Here is a 23,788-nt window from a genome sequence, read left to right as displayed (position 1 = left end):
ACAAAGTAAACTGTAGATTCCAAAATCTTGTGCTGTAACTGTTACTCTTTAGGGTACCACAGGGCTCTGCTATTCCTGAATGCTTCTCAATGTATTTTTGTCACTATAGAAATAGCCTTTGTCTCATGCAGTCTATGAACACTACTAAAAATAAGTGTTTTCAGAATAGCTTGCACAGTGTATATTCAATTGAAGATGCAGTGTTGGCATATGCACAAAGTATTAACTCACACAAGATGGTTACACATGGATAACCAATGTGATATACAGTGAGACTGAACACACAACGGATACAGCTTCCAAGTGCAAGATTAGACAAAACAGAACCCAGATCCAGAAAGACAATGTTTACATTCCTATTCAAAGCTTTGAAAAATACTTTAAAAAAGGACTAAACCAATTCCTCTCCAATTTCTTAAGACTGAAAATTTAAAAAACAAATGTTTTATCATTTCTCAAAAGGAACTCTTAGATATATGAAGTAGTTCATTTTCCAATCCCTGTCAACTTTAGCTCACTCACTCATTGAGCCCTTGTTGGCGCAGTAGGTTAAACCTTTGTGCCGGCAGGACTGCTGACCATTAGGTCGGTGGTTCAAACATGGAGTGAGTGGGTGAGCTCCCTCTGTCAGCTCCAGCTCCCCCTGCAGGGACATAAGAGAAATCTCCATGGGATGGTAAAACATCAAACATCTGGGCAGCCCCTAGGCAATAACCTTGCAGATAGCCAGTTCTCTCACACCAGAAGTGACTTGAAGTTTCTTAAGTCACTTCTGGCACAAAAAAACCCCAATTACTGCAACTTTATTCACTCCATTTCTTGTTTTATTATGCCTAGTTTGCCCCGATTCATGCTTCTTGCATTCCAAATCCTTTTAATATGAGTGTTGTGCAGCTTTAGACTTTTCTGTCACCTCTGAGCGCATCAACAGCTGAACTTCCCTTTGGCTTCTGTCCAGTTGCATCATTAGCCAAAGTGGCACTTGCAATTATGCTATCTATACTACTTGTTCTCTGCTGTACTCCAATAATATCCAATGAGGGAGTGTCATTTTCTGACATTATCTCTTTTTGCCTTTTTTGTATTATCTCAAGATAGGGTTATGTGATAAAAGATATTTAAAAGGAGATGTATTTCTCTAAGAAATCCTCTATGAATATCACCTCTCATTACTGCTGCTGCCCAGTTTTGGCACACTTAATCTGGCTCCTCAGCAAAATCCTGTCTTACAAGAGAGGTCCTACCAACAGCACTGCTGCCCTTATCATAGGCCCCATCTACACAGACCACTTAATGCAGTTTGAACCAGCTTCCAACTGTAGCAGGTAGACAATAAACTCTCACAAAAATGTGCAAAAGAAAGCCCTTAATGCACATCAATGCTCTATAGTTTGATCAATCACCATCTGGGCCTCAAACTGGTTCCAGGATTTCCTCTGTAATTATCTATACAGTGAAAACACATCCTTCAGTACCAGTTTGAAACTGCATTAAATAGACAGAGTAGATAGAGCTATATCCTCTTGCTTCAGGGACATATTCAATCTCGCCATCTATGAAAGCTATTTATATCTTATTGGCCCTCAAATATCTGCCCCTAATACACACAGTGTCTGGTTTTTGTTCAAAATCCATTAGAAATAGAAGTCCCACTAAATTAAATTAATTTTTGAGCAATAAATATGAGTCTTTGGATACTATATATTATAGGCTTCTTGTTTCCTATACTGTATATTCACTTGCATCAGTAGCAATAAATATTGAAAAAATAATTGCATACAGCATTTTCCAGTCTTCCTCTGGGCCAAGCTACAGAAAAGATGGCTTTTATGTGATTAGCAATTGGATGGTTATTTGAAGGTAAACAGCAGGTGCACATGCATACAGCCACTATAATCCTAATCCGGATTATAGCCCTGTATTTGCAATTTGCCTTGGAAAGAGCGCTGGCATTTGCACCACTGAGAGCGACTGAGAGTGTGCTTTTTTCCTATTAAGGTTTCCAGAGTGGAAACCGTTCATATGCCTTTAATGGCTCTGTGGCAGAAATAATTTCTATAGGTCTTGCTTATTACCTGGTTTTACAGACAGTATTTCAGTATTTACTGAAAATCCATCTACTGCATAGCCATTAATGATACTGGGACCTTCTCCAGTTTTCTCTCTGACAAGCCTATTTTCCATAATTATGGTATTGCCACCTTCTCTTTTCATTAATGTTCAAAGAGAAGGCATCTCGCTGATTTCTGCCTCTTAAACCACAACATTCTGTTCCCTGGCACAGATCTTGTTGCAACAAGAAAGGTCACAGATCTGAATATCTTGACAGTTTTGATTCCTTATTGCTACATTTTTATTTCACTTTATATCCAAAAACTTCAAGGCAGCCTCTATCATTCCAACTTGCTTTATTTTATCCTCACAACAACCTTGTGAGGTAGACAGAGTGGTGCAAACTGGGGGGAGCTTGCACAATGAGCTTTGGGACAGGGTGGAAATCTCCATGGTCCTGATATAGATTTGTCTCTTTGGAACATTTCAATCTATACACATAATAAAAGTGAAAATATGTATGTGTGTATGTGGCTGGGGTGTCCACTTACACAGACAGGCTCCCACTCCCACAAATAGCTATAGCTCCCACTACACAGGAAACGCCAATGACCCTCCCTCCAACGACATTGCAGGTTACTATAGCGAGCGCCGTGAACATGTCTAAGAGCCCTGCCTATGTCTTCAACAAATACCATACTTCCCACCACGCAAGTGAAGGCTTTCACTCGGGGACAATTTCCTCCTAGATTTTCTGTTTTTCCTCCACCACAGACATCCCAGTGTTCCTTTCTCTCTCAATTGGTGTGGAATTTGCATGACCCCACCCACTGTCTCTCCCATAACCCTTTCCTACTCTTTTGTATGGCATACAGCAGACAGAGGAATTGATCAGGAACTAAACATAGTACAGAGGTTTGGGGAGAATTCATCATGATTTATAGGAGTTGTAGGTACTTGGATGTATATTTCACCTGCAATCTAAGAGCACTTTGAACTCCACCAACGATGGACCTGGAACTTTGCACACAGAACTCCCATGACCAAGAAAAAATACTGGAGGTCTTTGGAGGGATTTGTAGGAGTTGTAGTTCACCTACATCCAGAATGCACTATGAACCTAAACAATTATGGATCTGGACCAAACTTGACATGCATACCCGATATGCCCAAATTTGAGTACTGGTGGGTTTTGAGGGGAATTGGCCTGGAAAGTCTGGAGTTGTAGCTACTGGGATTTATAGCTCACCTGCAATCAATGAGTACTCTAAACTCCACGAAAGATGGAACTGGACCAAACTTGGCACATAGAGCCCGCATGACTAGCAAAAAAATACTGGAGGTTTTGGGGGGAAATTCACCTTGATTTGGGGGAGTTGTTGTTCACCTACATCCAGAGAGCACTGTGAACCCAAACACCAATGGATCTCGGCCAAACTTGACACACATAACTGATATGCCGAAATTTGATAACTGGGGGGTTTGCAGGGAATTGACCTTCCTTTCTGGGAGTTGTAGTTCACCCACAACCAGAGAAATTATGACCTCCACCTACGCGGGGCCTGGACCAAACTTGGCACACAGAACCCCCATGACTAACTCAACCTACTGGAGGGGTTGGAGGAAACTGACTCATCATAGTGGGAGTTGTAGTTTACCTTACAGCCAGAAAGCACACTGAACCCCATTGATAATGAATCCAGAGCAAACTTGCCCAACATAACACACTTTAAGTACTGATGGAGTTTCTTGGGGTTAACCTGGCATGATGTGAATTGTAGTTCACCCATAATCTTATGCATTTTATACAATTAAAAACTGACTTTTTCAAATAACTTGGACAATGCTGGGTACCCAAGCTAGTAGTTAAACAAAACAAAATCCCTGTAATTTGTAGTTCTCGTAATGAGAATAAATTAGCAGGCAAGGGAACTGTTGAACTTGAGGTTAAGAGAATACTTGCATGGATTTCTAAGTGCCATAAATAAGATAGAAAGTCAACTTTTATCTTTTGTTTTTCCTCTTTCAGCTTTTCTTTCATTTTTGACTTTTGTAAGCTATATTGTAGTACTAAAATAAGAATTTGCGATATTTATTATTAAAAGAAATGGCAAATTCCTCCAACATAGGAGCAATTTCTGTTTGCTCATGAACTTCATGAAATGAAAGCCAAATAAAATTTAAGATTATTGTGTTGTCAAAGGCTTTCATGGCCAGAATCAATGGGTTGCTGTGAGATTTCTGGGCTGTATGGCCATGTTCCAAAAGCATTCTCTTCTGACATTCCTCCCACATTTATGGCAGGCATCCTCAGAGGTTGTGAGGTTTGTTGAAAACTAGGCAAGTGGGGTTTATATCTCTGTGCAATGTCCGGGGGGGGGGGGGGGGGAGGACTTTTGTCTGTTTGAGGCTAGTGTGAATGTTGCAACCGGACACTTTGAATAGCACTGAAAATCCTTGAAGCTTTAAAGCCTGGCTGATTCCTGCATGGGGGGAATCCTTTGCTGGGAGGTGTTAGCTGGCCCTGATTGTTTCTTGTCTGGAATTCCCCTCATGGAAGCCCAGAAAACTCACAGCAACCCTAAGATTATTATTGCTGTTATTATTATTATTAACTTTATTTATATCCCATCCTTGTGGGGAATCAAGACGGTTAACAAGCATACGCTTTATTTAAGTTTAAAAAACGCAATACAAAAGTTAAAAAAAACAATTAAATAGTACTTTGTAGTAAAAACGGATCAAAGTAGAATAAATACACTTAAAATAGCCAAAAGGCCAAGGCTCCACCTACACTGATATATAATGCAGTTTGAAACTCCATTCCATGGCTTGAATGAGTTCAATGCGTCTAAACCAGGCATGGACAAATTTGGGCCCTCCAGCCAGCAGGGAATTGTGGGAGTTGAAGTCCAAAATACCTGGAGGGCCCAAGTGTGCCCATGCCTGGTTTACACTGACAATATAGTGCAGTTTCAACCTTCATTATATGGCAGTTTAGATGGGGCAAAAATCCCTGGAAAGTACAAAATAATTACGGATTCCACTGCATTGATCCATAAGAGTTAAAGTGGTGTTAAACTGCATTAATTCTACAGTGTAGCTTCACACTATACCGCTACCACTCTCTTCTCCCCCACGTGCTTTCTCCCTACCTGGCTTTTCCAGTCTGCTATTTCCGCCACTCTCAGAGCCGACGCTCTTTGGCTTTTACTCTCTCATGACAGCCAGCACCAATTGGTCAGTCAGAGAACCTTCCTGCTTATTATTGGCTAATGGAATAAGGAGGCGGGTCTTTTCCAGGCCGTATATAAGCAGCCTCCTTGGCGCTTCCACTTCCTTTTGACAGTGGTCGCTGGAGCTGGTAGGAGGTAAGGAAGGTGTCGTGTTTGGGTTCTGCCTGGAGGGCTTGGATTTGTAGAAAAAAGAGTACGGGCACGAAATGTACCGGCCGCGGGGAGAGAAGAATAGAAGACGGTAGAAAAGACCGCTTTTAGATGACTGCCTGCACATGGGCTCACAAAAGCATGAGCCTCCATTTTCAACTCGTGTCCTGCGCATGCGCGGATCGTAGGACCGAGAGAAGCGCATGCGCAGCTCGCGCCGAACGCCGTGTGGTCGCTTTCTTGGGCTTGGTTTAGTAGGCCTCATTTGGTTAATTGGAGTTTTCCTTTTACTTTTCTCAAACGGACCCTTTTTCTTAGTACCATGGTTTGGTAGGGATATGTATTTATCCACTAGGAAGAAACGCTAACTTTGTATTTATATACCTATACATGTATATGAGAGATTATATATATATATATATATATATATATATATATGTATAGTAATCTGCCTGTGGAATATCTTAGAGTTTTCGTTTGACAATCCCTGGGCCTTTGGCAATGATGGCTGGGGATGATGGGAGTTTTACTCCCCAAAACGTTTGATGGCACCAAATGTGTGGAATCTACATTAATATATTTCCTGAAAGCGTGGACATTCTGGATGATGAGAATAATAAATATTCCTGGGTTGCTGTGAGTTTTTGGGGCTGTATGGCCATGCTTCAGAAGCATTCTCTCCAGACGTTTTGCACACATCTATGGCAGGCATCCTCAGAAGTTGTGACGTCTGTTGGAAACTCGGTAAGTGGGGTTTATATATCTGGAATGTTAGGGTGGGAGAAAGAACTCTCGTTTTTTGAGGCAAGGGTGAATGTTGCAATTAGACACCTTGATTAGCACTGAATAGCCTTGTAGCTTCAAAGTGTGGCTTCTTCCTAGCTGGGGGAATCCTTTGTTGGGAGGTGTTAGCTGCAATGAAATGTAGTCTTAGTACCATGGGACATTAATTTTATCATGGAGGTAGACATGTTCCAGATAAAAAACAATCAGAGCCAGCTAATCACCTCCCCACAAGAGATCTCCCCTGGCAGGAAGCAGCCAAGCTTTGAAGCTTTAAAGCTATTAAATGCTAATCAAGGTGGCCCGTTGCAACGCACACACTTGCCTCAATCAGACAAGAGTTCTTTCTCCCAACCTGGACTTGCCACAGATATATAAACTTCACTTGCCTAGTTTCCAACAGACCTCACAACATCTGAGGATGCCTGTCATAGATGTGGGTGAAACATCGGGACAATGCTTCTGGAACACGGCCATACAGCCCCGAAAACTCACAGCAACCCAGTGATTCCGACCATGAAAGCCTTTGACAACATAAATATTCCTTGTTAACTACCTCTCATGGATTATGGCAGGCTCTACAACATAGTCTAAACACATCAACATAAAATGCATACAATATATTTTAAGTCAAATCATGTTTCAGTACATGTGTTAAATTAAATCACAGTTGTATAAAATATAATATCTATGGTACAAAGATTAAAATTCAGTAGTAAGAGAATGTTAACTTAAAATTCATTCTTTGAAATTGACTAGGTATGCTAATTAGGCGTGACTGATACTTACTATATTTTTACCCCACTTTTGTCTCTTAATTGAGACCCAAAACTACTAAAGTATATGTTGATAAGTGCATTCAACTCTTCATATCCCTGGATTCAGCCATCTCAGAAGCAAACCTTGATTTTGCCATTTTATGTCAGGAATGCCATTGTATGTAATGGGACTTGGGAGCCCATTGATTTTTGTATTTATAGTTGGTGGAGCCGGTCCAGGAACCAAATCTTATTTATTTATTTAATTTATATGCCACTCTTATCCCCAGGGGGAAATCTTGACAGATACCAGAGACAACTGTAATACATTTTTAGGAGCCTCCGGTGGCCTAGGGGATAAAAGTCTTGTGACCTGAAGGCTGCCAGGTTCGAATCCCACCCGGGGAGAGCGCGGATGAGCTCCCTCTATCAGCTCCAGCTCCATGCAGGGAAATGAGAAAAGCCTCCCACAAAGATGGTAAAACATCAAAACATCCGGGCGTCCCCTGGGCAACGTCCTTGCAGACGGCCAATTCTCTCACTCCAGAAGCCTGACACGTTGCTCCTGACACGAAAAAAAGGAAACGAGTGTATTTTTATACCAATAATGATAAACTGTATTTATATCCTGTCACCATCTCCCTGAAGGGACTCGGGATGGCTTACAGAGGTACTCGAGGGTGCAGCATGTAACATTAAACTGTACATGAGAAAAAACAGTATCACATAACATATCAAACCACTATCAACACATATAACATAAAATAAAATTTCACAATTTTAAAAACACAGAACACCTGCAGATAAAACTAGCTGCCATCAATTCACAACTAAATTTCCAAAGTGTCAACCTCATATAGGCCCATTTCAGTCTACTCAAGGTCAAAAGCCTGTTTGAAAATGCATGTTTTTAGTCTGGGTCGGAAAGATTGAAGGGTGGGGGAGAATCTAATTTCTTTTGTGAGGGAATTCTCAATAATATATAAAACTGTATGTATAACCGCCCCATCTCCCCTAGGGGACTCACTTTTGTTTGCCAAACAAAAGTGGCAAACATTCAATACCATAATAATGAAACAAACACAAATTTGAGACAATACATAAAACAACTTCAGTAAAACCTTTTAAGAGCTAGCCAAAAAATAAGTAAAAACAAGTAATTAAATAAAACATAATACATCTAATCAGACACAAAAACAAAACAACTAAAATGCATAAAATTATAATTTATAGCAGCCTGCAAGGCCAAAGTCAATCCACTGCTTTAAAGAAATATAGTAGAGGCTATTGTGCATTGAATGAATAGTAATCAAGCAATGGTGTTCAGGAGTGTGTAGTGGTGGAACTTTCCAAAATGGACATAGATATGGAAGTTCCAACATGAAATGTGTTGGTAGCTGTAAGTACCAGCTTCCATTTCACTAGATAGAATGTTTAGTTCCATATGGTTTTTGTTATAGGTAGCAGATCGTTTGGTACAAGTAGCTTTATTCTCTTAACAGCAGCATTCATTTTTTATTAAAACACTTTTCTGTGGTGAGTTAATATTGGCATCATGCAGCATTGTATTCTTGCATTTTAGTGTTCATTTTCTTGGTATTACAGCTCCCTGACTGTCATGTATTTCTTTCAGGGCATCTGTTCCAAAGGGATGAAAGTTTCTTATCCCTTTAGATACCCTCCCTCGGTTAAAATATTTTATAGTTTGGCCATGATGATTTGTAGAGTGAGAGTGTCTTTATATTTGCTGATGTAGGCAATAGACAGCAGATGTTACAGAAGTTCAAGCCTGAGTCATTGTAATTTTTTGAGGAATGTGTGTCCTTTGTTTTGTTTCTGTCTGAAATTCTTTTCTTACTCAGGGCCCTTCCACACAGCCATGTAACCCAGAATATCAAGGCAGAATAACCCACAATATCGGCTTTGAACTTGAATATCAGTCCACACCGCCATATATCCCAGTCCAAAGCAAATGTGTGGGATTTTATTCAGCTGTCTGGAAGGGGCCTTAGATACTATTTTGACCATTAGTAACTGGAAAGTAGAAAACTATATTATTTACACTAGTCAAGTAGATTTCTAGTGTATAGAACTGTTCTTAGAATAATTGGTATAACCTCACTGTAGAAAGGTATTTGCCATAGCAAATAAATATGATATACAGTTGGTACTGTTGACAGTATGGGTGAGAAACCACATTGAGATTTCCTGTTCAAACCTGAAATTTCTGCTCAACCCAGCATTTATCACAATTTTGGATAGCAGTTGAGAAACAGAATAAACCATATAGAGTCTTCATGTACTTCTCTATTTGTGCCTGCTCGTTGCTTCTATATACTCCATCTATTCTTATTCGCCTACAGGGCTGAGCTCTGTCCATTTAGGCCAGAATGCCAGTTGCCAGGAGTTGGGTGTGTCGAAAGACATATGTCACCCCCAGGAGGCCCTTTGAGAAGTCACGCCTTGACCAAGAGCTGAAACTCATTGGTAAGTTTCCCTGCATGGGAAAATAATACTTCATTAAACAGCTGCAGTCTACAGGCAGATGCATTTTGTAGTTTTGGAGAGAACACCTATCCCAGCCTCCTGTCAGTGCAGAAATCCACCATCAAGCGGTTTTGAGAGAAAGTCATCATTAAAGATACACAACAGAGAGTCTGTTATCTTCCCAAAACAGTCTGTTCCACACTAAAAAAAAACTCAAAACTTTTTTGTCTTTAATCTCAGGTGAATATGGGCTGCGAAACAAACGTGAAGTGTGGCGAGTGAAGTTCACTTTGGCCAAGATCCGCAAAGCTGCCCGTGAGTTGCTCACCTTGGATGAGAAGGATCAGAGGCGTCTCTTTGAGGGTAAGTGACAATGCCTATGTGTACCAATGTTGATCATGTTAGTATTTCTGTTGGGGCTCTCAGTACCTTTCGCGAGCAGATTTGCGTAAAGGTAAATAGAATACAAAGCATTGCTGCCTTTACATAAGTTATCCATTGAGGTTCTCCCTTTGCTTAATTGTATACCTATCATTGATTTCTTTACAGTAATGGGATAGGCCACTAATGTATTTAAGATGGAAGATTGTTCTGTATGCATGCCTGAAATTGAAATGCAAAGTCAGTATTCAGGTTCCCTTTATATTCTTTCTGTACTGTACTGCTGAAGTAGAACTGCATAATAATTCCTGGTTAGAAGAGCCAGCACAGTGTGGTGGCTTGATAGGTAGACTATGATTCTGGAGACCAAGATTCAGATCTCGAGTCAGCCATAGAAACGTATTGGATGCCCTTTGGACAGGTCATAAGCTCCAGCCTCAGAGGAAGGTAAAGGCAAACCCACATTGAAAAAATCTTGCAGAGAAAACCCCTTGATACGTTCACCTGAGGAACACCATAAATTGGAAATGTCAACAAATAACTATTCATGATGCTCCAGGAGTCAGGCTTTATTCTTTGTCATGTCTGCAAACCTCTTGTTTGGTCAACCCTTTGAGTATTAAAATAATCATGCAAAATCATTCCGCATTAACCATGATTTGATCGCAACCCAGAGGTCTTTAGATGTATGTGTTAAACGTGTAATGTGTTCCATTTGATGTAAACGAAATTCCTTATTTTGATTATATGTGTTTCCCCTTTCCCTAGGCAATGCTTTGTTGCGGCGTCTGGTCAGGATTGGAGTGCTGGATGAGGGGAAGATGAAGCTGGATTACATCCTGGGTTTGAAAATTGAGGATTTCCTGGAAAGACGTCTTCAGACTCAGGTCTTCAAGTTGGGCCTGGCCAAGTCGATCCACCATGCCCGGGTGCTCATCCGCCAGAGACACATCCGGTATGCCATTGTGGGTTTGAGCTGATGAGAGAGTTGCTTTTGGTTGCATAAGTGAAGTTGCCTCTGCAATAATTGTTGTGATGTCTTTTGTGTGTAGCCTGTGCCAGGAGATGTGTGACAGTCTCTCAGCAGTATTGCTTTTTAAATTACCAACCCTTTCCCTGGATTGGAATCCCGGATAACTCTGTAGCCCTTCAACCCAAGTAGAGACCGCGTTCCAAACAAAACTACCAGTTTTCGGCAAGGCTCACTGCGGCTCAGCCGTACACCTTGCGAAGGTCTTGCTTACATGAACAGTGAAGGTAACAGCTAGTATTGGTTCCTTCTCAATACGAAGTCCTAATGCAATCCCTCTTAGCAGCCTGCCAGTTACTTAAAGCTGGCATGAATTTAGGTCAGTAGTGGTCAATTACATTGGGTCTAGGGGCCAGTTTTTTTCATCAGGGGGCAGCAGAGTGCAAAAGAGATGCTTCCAGATCAAGATACATCCAGAAGTTCTCTTCTGGTTTTTGTTACTGTGACATATATTTATACAATAAATTGTCACTTCTGGAAAAAATGTACAAGAAGCGATTTTTCTGAACGGGTCAAGAACCAAGATACCATCATTGACGCTCTATTTGCCTACCTCGTCTGTGTGTTTAATTCTGCAAGAAATAACAGAAAATGTCAAACTAAAATAAGATTTTTCCATAACTTGGACCCCTGTAGCTTAGCTTTGGTTATTCCATAATCCATTTTGTGAGTAAAAAAAAGCCATGGGGCTTTAAATTGCACCTTGTATTTAGAACATACTAATATTGCTGAGCAGTGGGATAGCCTGAAGACTGCAAGTAAGTGTTGACCTGCATTGTAGCAGAGAAAATAGGTATTCTCTTTGCTTTTGGTAATAGGTCTGTAATCTAGGTGTGCGTTTTTTGAACGGTGAAGGCTGTACATAAGGATTTTCTAGCCCTGAGCCCTTCCTGGTAATTTTTACTGCAGTTTCTATCTCCCCCTGTTCAATGATCTAGAAGTTTATGAATTGGATCCAGAAAAATTAAAGAGCTCTGGGGTGGGATGATGCAGTGATTAATTTTAATAGCCAGTTGATGCGAGCAGTAGGTCTTCAGAAAAATTAACTGAATTTAACAGGAACCTTACTGCAATAAAAAGAGTTTATAAAAGAGTAGTTTCATTCATACTTCATAGAATCAGAGTTGGAAAATATTCCCTGGGGTCATCTAATCCAACCCCCTGCCATGTAGGAAAAGTACATACAAAGCACCCCGACAGATGGCCATCAGGCTGTTTAAAAGCCTCCAGAAAATGACTACCCCCCAACTACACTCTGAGGCAGTGAGTTCCATTATTGAACACCTCTTACAGCATGAGGTCTTGTAACCATTACTTCTGTATCATTCTTTCCTCAGTGTAAGAAAGCAGGTGGTGAACATCCCTTCGTTCATTGTTCGCCTGGATTCTCAAAAGCATATCGACTTCTCCCTCCGCTCTCCATATGGTGGTGGCAGACCAGGCCGTGTCAAGAGGAAGAATGCCAAGAAGGGCCAGGCCGGTGCTGGTGGTGGAGATGATGAAGAGGAGGATTAAGCTGTGAGGTTCATCCTGCCCTAGTCACACAGACTGGTGGGGAATCCAGCCTACTTTATTGTAACATCACACAATAAAATATTTGGGAATAAATACTGTAGTCTTGTGCTGTCAAAGATGCTGGAAATATTTGATGGTTATGGACAAAATGTCTCTTGCATTATATTTTCTGAATGAAACCTTTGCATTTTGGGGCACGTGTTGCTGCATAAACAACAAGGAAAGCCTCAGGAACAGGATTCCTCCAAAATTGATAAAGAATAATTATGTGATCGAGGTAGAGGAGGTAGTTAACCAGGGCAATGGGGCATGCTTCTTTCTATAGGAAGTAGTGAACTCCAGTTTACCCAGAACACAAACAATTTCAGGAATTTTTCTTCCCCCTCTGCCCCTCCCTGCCTTTCCTTTTTAGTTTGCTGGCTCCAAACAGAGGCAGTTTCCAATGCCCTCTGGGGTCATTATTCCCTGGGCCTTTGATACCGCTTCCCCTTCTTGTTTTGCTGTCTAATCCCATGTGAAATTTTTACTGGAATTAACGTATGCATGCAAACAGCTGTATTCAGCCATTTTCTGTAGTAGATAAAAGGTTTCTTTTTGAAAACTGCATAAAGGTGAACAAGAAATTGGCAGAGATTAATAAATTGGGATCTTTCCCAGAAGCATATACAGGAACAGATGGCAGATGGGATAAGAGGAGAAATTTGGGGGTTGGTGCCGAATTAAACCACAATATCCACCAACTTTGCCCACCCAGTTTTGCATGATTACTTTAAGGAAACCCCACAAGCAACTAGCAGTTGAAATGAAATTGGCCTTGGAGTTGAATCTGAGCCGCTTAGAGCTCTCAGGTCACCTAGCCCTGAAGAGAAATTGGCAGGGATTCTCAGTAGTTTCCAGGAAGACATCTGGCTCATCAACAAGAAATCCGGTACCTTTAACCCAAGAGTAAGATTGAAATCAGACTAGTCACTGCAATTGATTTAAGCTCCTTAGTGCTGTAGGGAGGGAGGACTTGAAAGCATGGGCTTAAAAAAGGTGCTTTTTAACCCTTAATTGACATGGAAGCTTTAAAATGTGCTCCATTAGAAGTATGAAAAATATGACAATTCATTTTGAGTATCGTATGAGAAATTAATCATGGGAAGCTTCCTTATGAAGTACTTCAGCTGGGAAGGCGGGGAGGTTGGGGTTGAAAGTGCTGCAGGTAATTTGTGTGTTTCCATATAGTATAGTCTGCAACTCCCATTTAGTCAGCATACTGCGATTATGAGTTGGAACACAGCAACTACTGTCCTTACAATCTGCCTACCCTTCTCCGAGTTAGGGAAGCATAACATAGAAAAGAAAGAACTTTATTAATATTTTGTACCGATGTCGGGAGCCCCTAAACAGGCCTGTGACTCCCTTGTTATTTGTTAAACTGCTCTGTGGTACGTGTTTGAAAATGTCAGGCTTTTGCAAAAAAAATATGCACAAAAACCCCTCTGGATACAGCATAAAAGCTGAATTCATAATTTCTTTCGCCTCAAAGTACTCTTTCTGTAACTGATTTCCCAAGTCAGCATTCTTTAAAGTGTCAAGTTACGGGAATGACCCCAAGTGAGAGCATTGACTGGAAAGTGGTGGTGGCGTGGTGGTCAAACATGAATTGTAAGTCTGCAGAAAAGGAATAGGCGGCTCTTATGTACCAGATTGCTTGGCCTGGTGCAGAAAATCAGATACCTTTGTTGCGTAAAGACTTGTTATTGTGTGCTCTCAAGCCATTTCTGACTACTGTTGGAATTTGTTCAGAGGGGGTTTGCCCTTGCCTTCCTCAGGCTGAATGTTGCTGGCCCAAAGTCAGCCAGGGGCTGTTTGATAACACAGTTCTGTCTGTGAGTAATGACAACTTTTCTGTACACTGGAATATAACTGCGGTTCCTGCTCTGAGGTTATTTTTTTTGCAGCAGTTGCCAAGATGCAACTGAATTTGATGAGTGGTGGCCAGGAGCCCTTCAGATTTCTTAAACAGTTACTCCCATAATCCCCCAACCATTGGCTACAATGGAGACCCAAAACACAGAAAGACACATTCCTCATGCTTTTTTTTTTTTTTTGGTGTCAGGAGCAACTTGAGAAACTGCAAGTCACTTCTGGTGTAAGAGAATTGGCTGTTTGCAAGGACTTTGCTGAGGGGACACCTGGATGTTTTATGTTTTACCATCCTTGTGGGAGGCTTCTTTCATGAGGTCCCCACAGGGGGAGCTGGAGCTGACAGAGGCGGCTCACCCGCTCTCCCCAGTCAGCAGTCCTGCCAGCACAAGGGTTTTAACCCACTGTGCCACTGAGGGCTCCTATTTCTCATGCTGTGGCTTAAGGAAAGTGTGAACTAAATGAAATAGACTTCTGTATCAGAGTGACCCCACTTCTATGTTTCACCTCCCAGGATTGAGTTATTTGAGATCCAAGATAAGAGTTGAAAGCAATTATCTGGATTAAAAAAAAAACAGTTGGCTTCAGAATATCCCAGTTGCTTTATTCTATGAAAAACAATAGGATATCCTCAACAATACACTGTGGGCTGCCAGTCCTGTCCTTGTATTGTGCAGAGAATGTTTGGAAGGAAAGACTCCACCTGCATTTCCAGGCCTTAACAGAGGCCTCCTTGTCGGTCCCCTCTGATAACCTTTTTTGTCCTTTTCAGCTGCATAATGAGTTCAACAATCCCTGGGGTACCGGTAGCCCTTGCAAGCGAGCCCTGAGGTCCCCTCTGCCCTGCACACTGGTTCGCACGGCCCGGCGGCACAACTCCTGGAGTGTGGGCACCTTGCACCGGAGCGGCTGAGTGAGGGCCAAAGGCACGGGCAGTTGTCCCTCCCTCTCCAGGTAGCAGGGCCCTCCATCGACGGCCCCCAGGCAGAGGTAATGTTCTACCAACTGGACCACGCAGCAGAAAGCGGGAGGATGGCCAGCCCCCGGCAGGGCCTCCAGGTGGAAGGCTGAGCCCTGTTGCTGGATGCGCAGGTTGGTGATGCCCGTGGTGGTGCGGACGCTCAGGGTAAAGAGGTGGTGGTGGTCAGAAGAGTCCCGCACCAGGAAGACCCCAGGCAGCTGAGAGGTTAAGAGCCGCTTGGCTTCAGCTCCCGACAAGCTGCCCCAGTAATATCCACTGGCCTCCAAGCGTTCCAGGGCACTTTCCACCCGCTCAAACTCCCCGCAGAAACTCTTGAAGTGGTAGGAAGGGGTGGCCGCGCCGCTCATGGCCGCCACAGCTGGGGCAGGTGCCGACGGGCAGCACCAGCACAGGGGGACCATTGCGCCTCCAGTTGGCCCAGAAAGATCTTGCTTGGCTACCGTAGCGGCATCTGAAACAGGAAGGCAGAAACGGTTCACACACTAGAGAGACCGTGCCTACTTTCTTTTTTGACACCAGATGAAAGACAGACTTCTCTTTTCAACCCTCCAGAGTCCCCTCTGTTTCATCCAAGATATGCCAATACAGTCAAGAAATTAAATTATTCATAGTTGAATCTTCATGTTAAAAGACATACCACAGCTTTTCATTGTTTCCTGTGTTGGTGAATTTGGAGATGTTGCACTACCTGCAACATCTGAAGCAGAGTCCAAAGTTGGAGAGCAGGGTCGGAAAATACATTAGTAATATAATACAGACTCTTGAAGATATCCTGTTTTAATCAGACCTGCAAGCCGACACTATAGCGGACACTGCTTGTCAGAGCATGCTGCCATGGGGCTTTCAGCTTCTTGCAAAGAGCCTGACCTTTGTTATTCAGAACCTGACTGACCCCAGCAAGCTCAGCTTTTTTACAGCTTTTGCAATTGACTGTTTCTGGACTCCTCAGTGAAAGTGACACTCAGCAAAACAAAGGCACAGCTGAGTGACTGGGTTGGTTTCACACTAAAAAGGCAATTAGCTGTAAAGAATGTACTGCTCAAGACCAAAACTTGGAAAAGAAACTTTTGGGAACTATACTTCTCAAGGATATCCAGCCAATGCAACTATGGTCAGCTCAAGGTTCCCAACTCTTCAAAGCTGGTGCCACTATTCACCTGCCATTTGTAAGATCTCATACTGCCTCTGCATTTTCAGATGCCTTGAGGACTAGAGACTTGAAAGAAAGGAAGCTAATGCACATTGGTGCAAGTGCCACTACAAAAAACCAACCACACAAACAAACATGTTAACAAATTAAAGATGTGAGGTCTCTAGCACAGGCATGGGAAAACTTTGGAGCTCCAAATGTTTTGGATTTCAGCTCCCACAATATCTAACAGCCAGTAGGTATCAAGAGGAGGGGTCTGTCTTGCCTACTCTTCATGATCAATATAGTGATAAAGCAGTTTTGACATACATATTTTCATGACTCTGCCTAAAGCTTTGGTGATCCATGTGTATGTGTCAGAGAGGCAGAGAATTGTACATACCTAACTCAGTAGCAGGACATAGCATTACGCACAATTTATTAGGGCCAGCTGATCATACAAAGTATGCAGCATTAGTTAGATTTTGGTCTGTGCAGCCAAAATATGTAAAATTTTGGCTGGACAGACTTCAGATTGCATGGGGAAAGAACGAGAGTGGCACAGAATGTCTGCCATTAGCCAAAGTCAAGTTGCTCAAGATACTACAGGAATGTATTTTCCCAGCACTAGTGGGAAAAACTTTCATCTCAGTATTAACTATTTTCTTCTCTATAAGAACAGATCTTCTGCCAGGATGCAGTGACCTACAAATACTTATTATTATAGCAGGCATGAGCTCACAAAAATGTTCTACCTGCCACTATGAGAACCTTAGCCAATTCCAGAGAACAGGGAGTCCTGCGCGGGTGAAAGATGTTGTCCTTTTTCCTGCTCATCAGTACGTTTCAGTGCTTCAGTCCTGCAAGCTCTGCACTCCATTATTACTCATGGCTCCATAAACAGACATGGAGCTGTCAAGATAGAGCAGCCTTGGTGATAGATGTTGGAAAGGGATGACTTCAAGAGGTCATATGGTTGTTATTAGGAGGTGGAACACAATGTTAACAAATTGATGTACAGTAGAGTCTCACTTATCCAAGCCTCGCTTATCCAAGTTTCTGGATTATCCAAGCCATTTTTGTAGTCAATGTTTTCAATATATCGTGATATTTTGGTGCTAAATTCGTAAATACAGTAATTACAACATAACATTACTGTGTATTGAACTGCTTTTTCTGTCAAATTTGTTATAAAACATGATGTTTTGGTGCTTAATTTGTAAAATCATAGCCTAATTTGATGTTTAATAGGTTTTTCCTTAATCCCTCTTTATTATCCAAGATATTCGCTTATTCAAGCTTCTGTCGGCCCGTTTAGCTTGGATAAGTGACTCTACTGTATATATTGTCTTGCTCTCACTGTGTTCTTCCTGTGTATTTGTAAACCCAAAGACACAAAATCGCCAGCAACCACTTGTAACAAGAAACTGATTAAGTAAAAGATGCAATGCTGGAATTCCCTGAAGCCTAGAAAAGGGAAGTACAATATTGTATTGTACAATAGTTACAGCACTGACTGCCTTAGGAAGAAAGACCCATTCGTGACACATGCCCAGTACCTAGAAGTGTCCACTTTCCTCCTGCTATGACATGGAAAGTGGTTGCATCTCTCTGTTTGTCACCTCTTTATCTCTTCTGCCCCATCACTGCAGGGTTATGTACACAAATAGTTTATAATTCAGTTTTTGCATTCCTTTTAATAGGATTAGAGATTCTAATAGTGCAAAAGTGTCGCCCAACTGAAAGAAACACTTTAGGAAAAGTTTTTAATTCTGTGCTTCAAGAATATGAGCAATGTGTTGCTGGACAGGAATGGTCATTTGAACATCTTACATTTCAGATGGAATTTGCAATCTAATTATAATCATCATTATAACATGTAGTCTTCAATCATAACATGTAGTCTTCTAGTGATTCTTTGCTTTCAAAGAATTATAGTTGCTACTATTAGCTGTAAAAGGATATATACCTTTTAGGAGGGGCATATAAACACAGTACATCCCCAGACCTGATCCATGACATTTTGCTGCCAAGCCAGGGTGGTAAATAATACCGCACCCATCAGAATCAGAATGTACACAGTACCCAACGGTTGGCTGGGACATTTTGCTACATTCAGATCCAACAAATATATCCCCTATATTCCTAATAGTAACGATCTAAAAATTAGCGTGTTAAGGAGCCAAAGGTTTGCTGCCCTTCTGTGATGGACCCAATCTACTGGCCAGGGCAGTATCCTCCTTTTATCTAATGCTAGGGCTGGCTTTGCCTATCCAATCCTTTCTGCAGGGCCAGATATTCCCAAGAGCTGTCAAGTAAGAGACATGCTGGTCAGCAACTGCAGACTAGCAAGGTAGATGGATCAATAGTCTAACCTGGTATAAGGCAGCTACTCAAAGTTATGAAACAATATGTTTGACAGCTCATAAGCCTGAAGCATCCACCCCCCATAGGTTGCTTCCTCTGAATGAGTCACTGCTTTTGCCTTCCAGTCTTTGTTGGAGAAGGTCAGTCCTGCCTAGAAGAGGATTTTTTATTCATTCATGACAGAGTTAGGTCTTACATGAAATTGTTTGTAACCATCTGCCTAAGTCAGTGGTTCTCAACCTGTGGGTCCCCAGATGTTTTGGCCTTCAATTCCCAGAAATCCTATCAGCTGGTAAACTGGCTGAAATTTCTGGGAGTTGTAGGCCAAAACACCTGGGGACCCACTGGTCTAACTAAGCCCATAACTTAGGCCTCCATTCCATAGGTTTTACCTCTATGCTGGGTGCAATTGAATAATTCACTTTGGGGACAAAAAGGTTGAAGGATTGCTCACTTTCAGAGAACAATGCCAGTTGAATCTCTGCACAATACCAGTTTTGAATGGTTAAGTATCAATGGAAGACATATCTATCTGTCTAGGGATATAACCTCCCTGCACTTTAAATGTCACAACTGCCTCCTATGGAATCCCGGGAAATGAAGCTTTCTGCGACTTCTAGCCCTCTCCCATGAAAGACAGCAGAGAATCCTATGGGATAACTTTGATTCAGCTTCAACTGCCATGGATCCATACTATGGAACCCAAATGCCATGGCTCCAAACCATGGAATCCTAGTATTTGCAGTTCTGTGACATATTTAGGTTTCTCAGTTACAGAGCTCTAGTGATTCCCCAAACTACAAATCCCATATATTATTCGATATTCATGCAGTCTGGATATGCTTTGAGAATCTTTCTGGTACCTGAGGACTTTTAATAGGGGTCTGGGCTCAGGTTTTCTCTCCCCACATCTCTGATTCACCACTGCTTTATTTTGTAATGGATTCAGCAACAACTTTATGCAAGGATTTTGGGAGGAGAGCTCCTCTGAAAAGAAATTTTAAACTCACATTACTGTATTTGAGAGAAGCAAACATGCATTACTTTTGGAAGCTCCATTTGTGTAGAGAGCACATTTCAATCTGACGGATTCAAGTTTTCTTGCAGAAGTATATCCAAAATTTAGGCAATTTACCTAAAAAATTATGAAAGTTTGAATTTTAGCCATCCAATATATATAAATTTGTTTCCAGTGGGATTTTTTGTTTAGCTGGGGGTGTGAGGTTATAAAAGCAAGAAGCAGAACGGAAATGGTCCCAACATATTTATTGCATTTGGGTAGATCGCTTTTTCCCCCAAACAAGGAGGGATCCGTACATTCAAATTACCTGAAGGCACACAACAACAAAAGACATGCACTCAGAGTATTTTAGGACATATAGTTCAGGGGAGAGAATTCTGAATCCTTGCCCAAATTACAAATCACACAGTTGGATAGGATGCAGTCATGGCAGTTACAGGATTGAACTGTAATAATTGGAGAGTATGCATGGATTCTTCTTACCATTTGTTCTGTTGGTTGCAGTGAGTCTCCTCTAAACAGGCTCAAATCTAGATCCAAACCCATGAAGTCCAGATGTGCTAAATCTACACAGACTGGCCTGGTGAACTAGTTAAGACTTCCCTCCCAGCCTCTTTATTCTTTGGGGAAACATTTGTTGTTGTTGTATTGTTCCTTTCACAACCGTGGTGCAGGAGGAGTTTTGTTGTTTGCTCAGTTTTAAAGGAGCAATCCGGCTACAACAAAGCCCTGTCATTTTCAGTAGGGAAGAGTTCAGCATTGGATTAAGTTTCCACTTAAATCAACAGGATTTAGACCTGTTTAACTCAGGAAGAGTCAAGCACAGACCCAAGTCTGAACTTAAATAGGATTTAAGCATGTTTAACTTGGGCTGGAACATAATAAGGTGCATTATACTGAGTTGGTCCATTTCCCAACAGAACTGGGAAATGCAGGGACTGGTCCTGGGCGCATTACACTGTAGAATTAATACACTTTGACACCAGTTTCACTTTTCAATGGTATGGAATCTCAGGATTTATAGTTTGCTGAGGCACCAGTCCTCTTTGGCATAAAAGGCAAGAAGACTTCGTAAAACTACAATCCCCATGGTTACATAGCTGTAGCAGTGAAAGTGATCTTAAACTGCATTAATTCTACAGTGTAGATGCCCTGCTTGAAATCTTTAAATTGAAAAAAAAACCAATTGCTTTGCTGTCAAGGTACAGCCTCACTCCACTTTTAGTACAAAAACTAGGCAAAATGACCCTATATCACTGGACTGCAACACCCATCATTGCCAAACCATACAGAGCAAAGATGGGAGTTGTAGTCTGGCATGATCCAGAGAGCCACACGTTGCCCACTGCTGCTTGGTACATGTTTCAATGACAAAAACAATAAATATTCAGAACAGACCTGGGCAAGAAAGTAACCTTTCATCTTCAGGAACAAAATAAGCCAGGCAAGATTATGCTACGGATCTAGACTGGAGTTCTGAAGAAATTTCCTTGTCGGGTTAAAAGGGATTTGAGTGTCTTGATCCCACGCTTCAACATTTCCAGTTTGCGGATTCTGTTGGCTTTGGAGCCTGGTGGGTGGAAGTATACAATTACTAAATGTGAGAAAGTCATTAAAATGCGTAAATAGGAAAGAACTATCCCCCAGCTGCTGGGTCTCAAACACAAAGTCAGGATGTGATGTTGAAGGCTTTCGTGGATGGAATCATTGGGTTACTGTGAGTTTTCCGAGCTGTATGGCCATGTTCCAGAAGCATTCTCTCCTGACATTTCACCCACATCTATTCAGGCTTCCTAAGATGTTGTGAAGTCTGTCGGAAACTAGGCAAGTGGGGTTTATGTATCTGTGGAAGGTCCAGGGTGGGAGAAAGAACCCTTGTCTGTTTGAGGCAAATATGAATGTTGCCATTGGCCACCCTGATTCGCATTGAATGGCCTTGCAGCTAATACCTCCCAACAAAGGATTCCCCCCAGGCAGGAAATAGCCAGGCTTTGAAGCTTCAAGGGTTTTCAATGCTAACCAAGGAGGCCAAATGAAACATTCACACTTGCCATAAAAAGACAGGAGTTCTTTCTCCCACCCTGGACCTTCCACAGATATATAAACCCCTCTTGCCTCGTTTCCAACAGACCTCACAACCTCTTGAGGATGCCTGCCATAAGTCTCTGGAACATGGTTAGACAGCCCGGAAAACTCACAGCAGCCCAATGATTCAGGCCATGAAAACCTTCGACAACACATTGAACATTTAATGTAGTTTCTGTATAGTTCATCCTCCATTTCTATTGCAGTAGATGAACACTAACTCACAACCTCTGAAGATGCCTGCCATAGATGTGGGCGAAACGTCAGGAGAGAATGCTTCCGGAATATGGCCATACAGCCCGGAAAACTCACAGCAATCCTGTAATTCTGGCCATGAAAGCCTTCGACAACACATTGGACATTTAATGTGGTTCATCCTCCATTTCTATGGATAAAAATAGGGGGTAGATACATTGCAAAGGGTGAACACTTTAACTCACAGCCTCAGAGGATGCCTGCCCTAGATGTGGGTGAAACGTCAGGAGAGAATGCTTCCTGAGTATGGCCAATACAGCCCGGAAAACTCACAACAACCTATACGAAGAGGCCCCCTCCTGTATTTCTCTTTCTTTCTGGACTCACCTTTGGCAAAAGCAGAAGCACTGGAGGGATCCTTCGGAGAGGAAAGAGAGATCTCTTCGGAATCAACAAGCGGGCTCCCTTTCGCGGGATCGGCGACTCACACGCCGCCCAACCCGCTCTCCTGGCTGGCCCATATTTCCCCAAAATTCAGAGTCAAACACAAGCCTTGCCAGTGGATCTTCATAGCCGTGCGTTCTCTTTTAAATCGGATCGGGAGGAAAAAGAGGCAGAAGTTGGGGAGAGCCGAGGAGTTCCCAAAACTGGCGGCTTTTCCCGTGTTTTCTTCCTGTGAATGACTTGACGCGTGTCGGGGGGAGAAGACCCCTTCGGAGGAAGAAGAGGAGGGAAAGAGAGGGAGGGAGGAGGGTCTGGGGAAAGGGAGAGAAGAAGACCCCCGAGGAGCGCCAATGTGGCAATGTCAAGGCATGGCCGGCTGCAGAGTGATGGGAAATAATGCCTGCCTCCCCTCCCTCCCTCCCTCCCTCGGTGCTTGTGCGTGGGGCTGGGAGGAGCGTGGCCGCCGAGTATTTACTTTTTATGAATGGCGCCCCTCTTCATTGGCCACCCGGGAGGGCCTGGGCCGGCCTCTGATTGGCCGGAAGTGGACGCCGAGAGGCCACCCCCCCCTCCCTCCCGCCCACAATTTTTGATTTCTTTTTTTTTCTTTTCTGGGTGATTCCTGGAAGTGTGGAAGGGACTGTTGGTAAGAAGGAGGGGAAAAGCCCGCCCCCGCCTCCCTCCCTCCCTCCCTCCCTGCCGCAGAGGGAAGAGCGAAGAGAGGTTGGGTAAGGTGATCCGGGAGGGAGGGGGAGAGGGAGAAGAGAAGAAAGAGAGGAGAGAAGGGAAAGGGAGAAGAGAAGAGAGAAAAAGAAGAGAGACAGACAAGGGAGAGGACAAAAGAGAGAGCGAGATAGGGAGAAGAGAAAGAGACAAGAGGAAAGAGAGGAGAGGAGAGAAAGGGAGAAGAGAGAGAGAGAAGAGAGAGAGACAAAAAAAGAGAAACGGAGAAGAGAGAGACAAGAGGAAAGGAGAAAGAGAGGAGAACAGAGAGAAAGAGAAGAGAGAGAGAACAAAGGGAAGAGAGAAAGGGAAGAGAGCAGAGAGAAAATAATGGGAGAAGAGATGAGAGAGAAAGAGACAAGAGGAAAGAGAAGAGAAAGGGAGAAGAGAAGAGAGAAAGAGACAAGAGAGGAAAGACAGAAAAGAAAGGGAAGAGAGCAGAAATAAGAGAAAGGTAGAAGAGAGAAGAATGGGAGAAGACAGAAGAGAAAAGCAGAGGATAACAGAGAAAAAGGAGAGAAAGAACAAAGGAAGAAGAC

General features: G+C 42.5%; 2 protein-coding genes across 8 annotated transcripts; one reads left to right on the top strand and one right to left on the bottom strand.

Annotated features, from left to right (window-relative positions):
• Nucleotides 1–5,273: 5,273 nt before the first annotated feature.
• rps9 (ribosomal protein S9) lies at nucleotides 5,274–12,485 on the top strand. 2 transcript variants are annotated; one of them, XM_062957639.1, is made up of 5 exons: nucleotides 5,274–5,423; nucleotides 9,343–9,466; nucleotides 9,707–9,829; nucleotides 10,616–10,802; nucleotides 10,900–11,099. In XM_062957639.1, the coding sequence occupies exons 2-5, from the start codon at nucleotides 9,370–9,372 to the stop codon at nucleotides 10,982–10,984; spliced, it is 492 nt and encodes a 163-aa protein (XP_062813709.1). In that variant the 5' UTR covers nucleotides 5,274–5,423; nucleotides 9,343–9,369; the 3' UTR covers nucleotides 10,985–11,099. The 2 variants fall into 2 exon arrangements, with proteins under 2 accessions (XP_062813709.1, XP_008116661.1); XM_008118454.3 differs by lacking the exon at nucleotides 10,900–11,099 and adding an exon at nucleotides 12,215–12,485 and having other exon boundaries at nucleotides 5,275–5,423.
• Nucleotides 12,486–14,886: 2,401 nt separating this feature from the next.
• On the bottom strand, nucleotides 14,887–23,031 carry LOC100560082 (suppressor of cytokine signaling 3). 6 transcript variants are annotated; one of them, XM_062957636.1, is made up of 4 exons: nucleotides 22,470–23,031; nucleotides 21,201–21,372; nucleotides 19,826–19,916; nucleotides 14,887–15,736 (listed from the first exon to the last, which is right to left on the bottom strand). In XM_062957636.1, exons 2-4 carry the CDS (start codon nucleotides 21,222–21,224, stop codon nucleotides 15,072–15,074), a joined length of 780 nt encoding a protein of 259 aa, XP_062813706.1. In that variant the 5' UTR covers nucleotides 21,225–21,372; nucleotides 22,470–23,031; the 3' UTR covers nucleotides 14,887–15,071. The 6 variants fall into 6 exon arrangements, with proteins under 6 accessions (XP_062813706.1, XP_008116656.1, XP_008116658.1 ...); XM_008118449.2 differs by lacking the exon at nucleotides 19,826–19,916 and adding an exon at nucleotides 19,645–19,768 and having other exon boundaries at nucleotides 22,470–23,019; XM_008118451.2 differs by lacking the exon at nucleotides 19,826–19,916 and having other exon boundaries at nucleotides 22,470–23,019.
• Nucleotides 23,032–23,788: the final 757 nt, after the last annotated feature.

Source organism: Anolis carolinensis, chromosome 6 (genome assembly GCF_035594765.1).
Source record: "Anolis carolinensis isolate JA03-04 chromosome 6, rAnoCar3.1.pri, whole genome shotgun sequence".
Taxonomy (NCBI): Eukaryota; Metazoa; Chordata; class Lepidosauria; order Squamata; family Dactyloidae; genus Anolis; species Anolis carolinensis.
Note: the sequence above shows the minus strand (reverse complement) of the source record. Positions and strands in the feature narration are given on the sequence as shown.